Consider the following 1,488-nt stretch of genomic DNA (forward strand, 5'->3'; position numbering starts at 1 on the left):
GCTGAAGAAGGCACTGTGTTGTCGAAACATTCCTAATTAATTAATTGTTTGTAGCAATAAATCTTTATCAAATTTAACAATTTTCATGCTCGTTATTGGCCATTAACCTTTCATATTATTGTTGATACATACAAGCTTGATATAATTTAATTTTAAGAATAAATTATTTTAAATAACAGTTCTTAATGTCTTATCGCGTAAAAAGGTAAATTAAGTTATTTCTTACCGAGATACATATCACTTTAGGTGCAGAATTTTATCTAACTTCATCTGGGTTTCATGCAACATCTTTCCTTTATGACGATTGTACGTTTCGATCACTCTCGAACGTATTTCTATCCATTCGTACAAACGTTCAAATATAGGACATGCAATATTCGGCGAACAAAATTCAATAGCAAAATCTAAAGCTGTTGTAACTTTCTCAAACCATCGAGCTTTAATGCACAATAACAGCCAACTAAACCTGCGAAATATATTCGCTTAATGTTACGCAATTGTGAATCAATATGAATATAAATACACATATTTACCGTACTTGACCACTGTCATTATCGAAAATATAAAAATCTGAAATTAATTTCAATTTTTCCTCGGTCAAACCCGAAGTATGAAAAGTATGTAGATTGCTTAATAATAATATTTTCTGAACGTCACAAAGACTCCTTCGTTCCATTAAGATAGAAAGATTAGAAGTTTCGTTAAATTGGACCCATTCGTCCGCTAACTCGCGACACTCTCTGTGCCATGCAGTCATTTCCGGCAAGTTCCGGATCATAAAAGCAGGTCTAACATTGAACCACGTCCACCATGTAAAATGATCTAACACCTGAAAGCAACATCGAAGTCATTGTTTTTATATAATGCTAAAAATAATTTTTTGAAAGATACTGGTAAAACTGTAGTTTATTACTTATATAAAGAGAAAGTGTTATATACCTTCTTTTTGTTAGAAAAATATTCACATAAGTAGTTTTTCCAATCTTCAGTGTTTATACTTTTGAATGCAAATTTATTAAAATAAGATTGAAGAAATGATTCGAATTCTGAAGATCCTAACTCATCCTCTAGATGATATAAAAGTACATATCCCAATTCGTAAGGAACATAATTAATAGCTATATGAGGAAACTTATCCTTGTGCGAGAAATTGGGTAATAAGGGTCTTAGTATCCAACGATTATCCTCAAATTTTTTAACCTGTAATATAATTTTAAAAGATGATACTGTAGGAATGCAAAAATGTGTGTGGTACAATGTCAAATGTTGTTATCTGATAACATTATTTCTCCGTGAATTCTATCTAATTAAAGCTAATACTTCACCATATTATTCAAATTGTTTGCTCCTTCAAGTCGGACAAAAAACTTCATTTCTTCATGAATCGACATTTTACATAAAATTTGCCTAGCAATAAAAATACAGAAACTTTTATTTAGCCACAAATGATTATAATTCGCACACGTCACTAAATTTCCTGCCCAGTTC

General features: G+C 30.8%; 1 protein-coding gene across 1 annotated transcript; it reads right to left on the reverse strand.

Moving 5' to 3' along the window:
• Positions 1–232: 232 nt before the first annotated feature.
• On the reverse strand, positions 233–1,482 carry LOC112452665 (leukotriene A-4 hydrolase-like). The gene is made up of 4 exons (XM_025012990.1): positions 1,326–1,482; positions 940–1,200; positions 534–829; positions 233–466 (listed from the first exon to the last, which is right to left on the reverse strand). The coding sequence occupies exons 1-4, from the start codon at positions 1,389–1,391 to the stop codon at positions 238–240; spliced, it is 852 nt and encodes a 283-aa protein (XP_024868758.1). The 5' UTR covers positions 1,392–1,482; the 3' UTR covers positions 233–237.
• Between the last annotated feature and the right edge of the window lie 6 nt (positions 1,483–1,488).

Source organism: Temnothorax curvispinosus, unplaced genomic scaffold (genome assembly GCF_003070985.1).
Source record: "Temnothorax curvispinosus isolate PA1 unplaced genomic scaffold, ASM307098v1 QBEX01003580.1, whole genome shotgun sequence".
NCBI lineage: Eukaryota > Metazoa > Arthropoda > Insecta > Hymenoptera > Formicidae > Temnothorax > Temnothorax curvispinosus.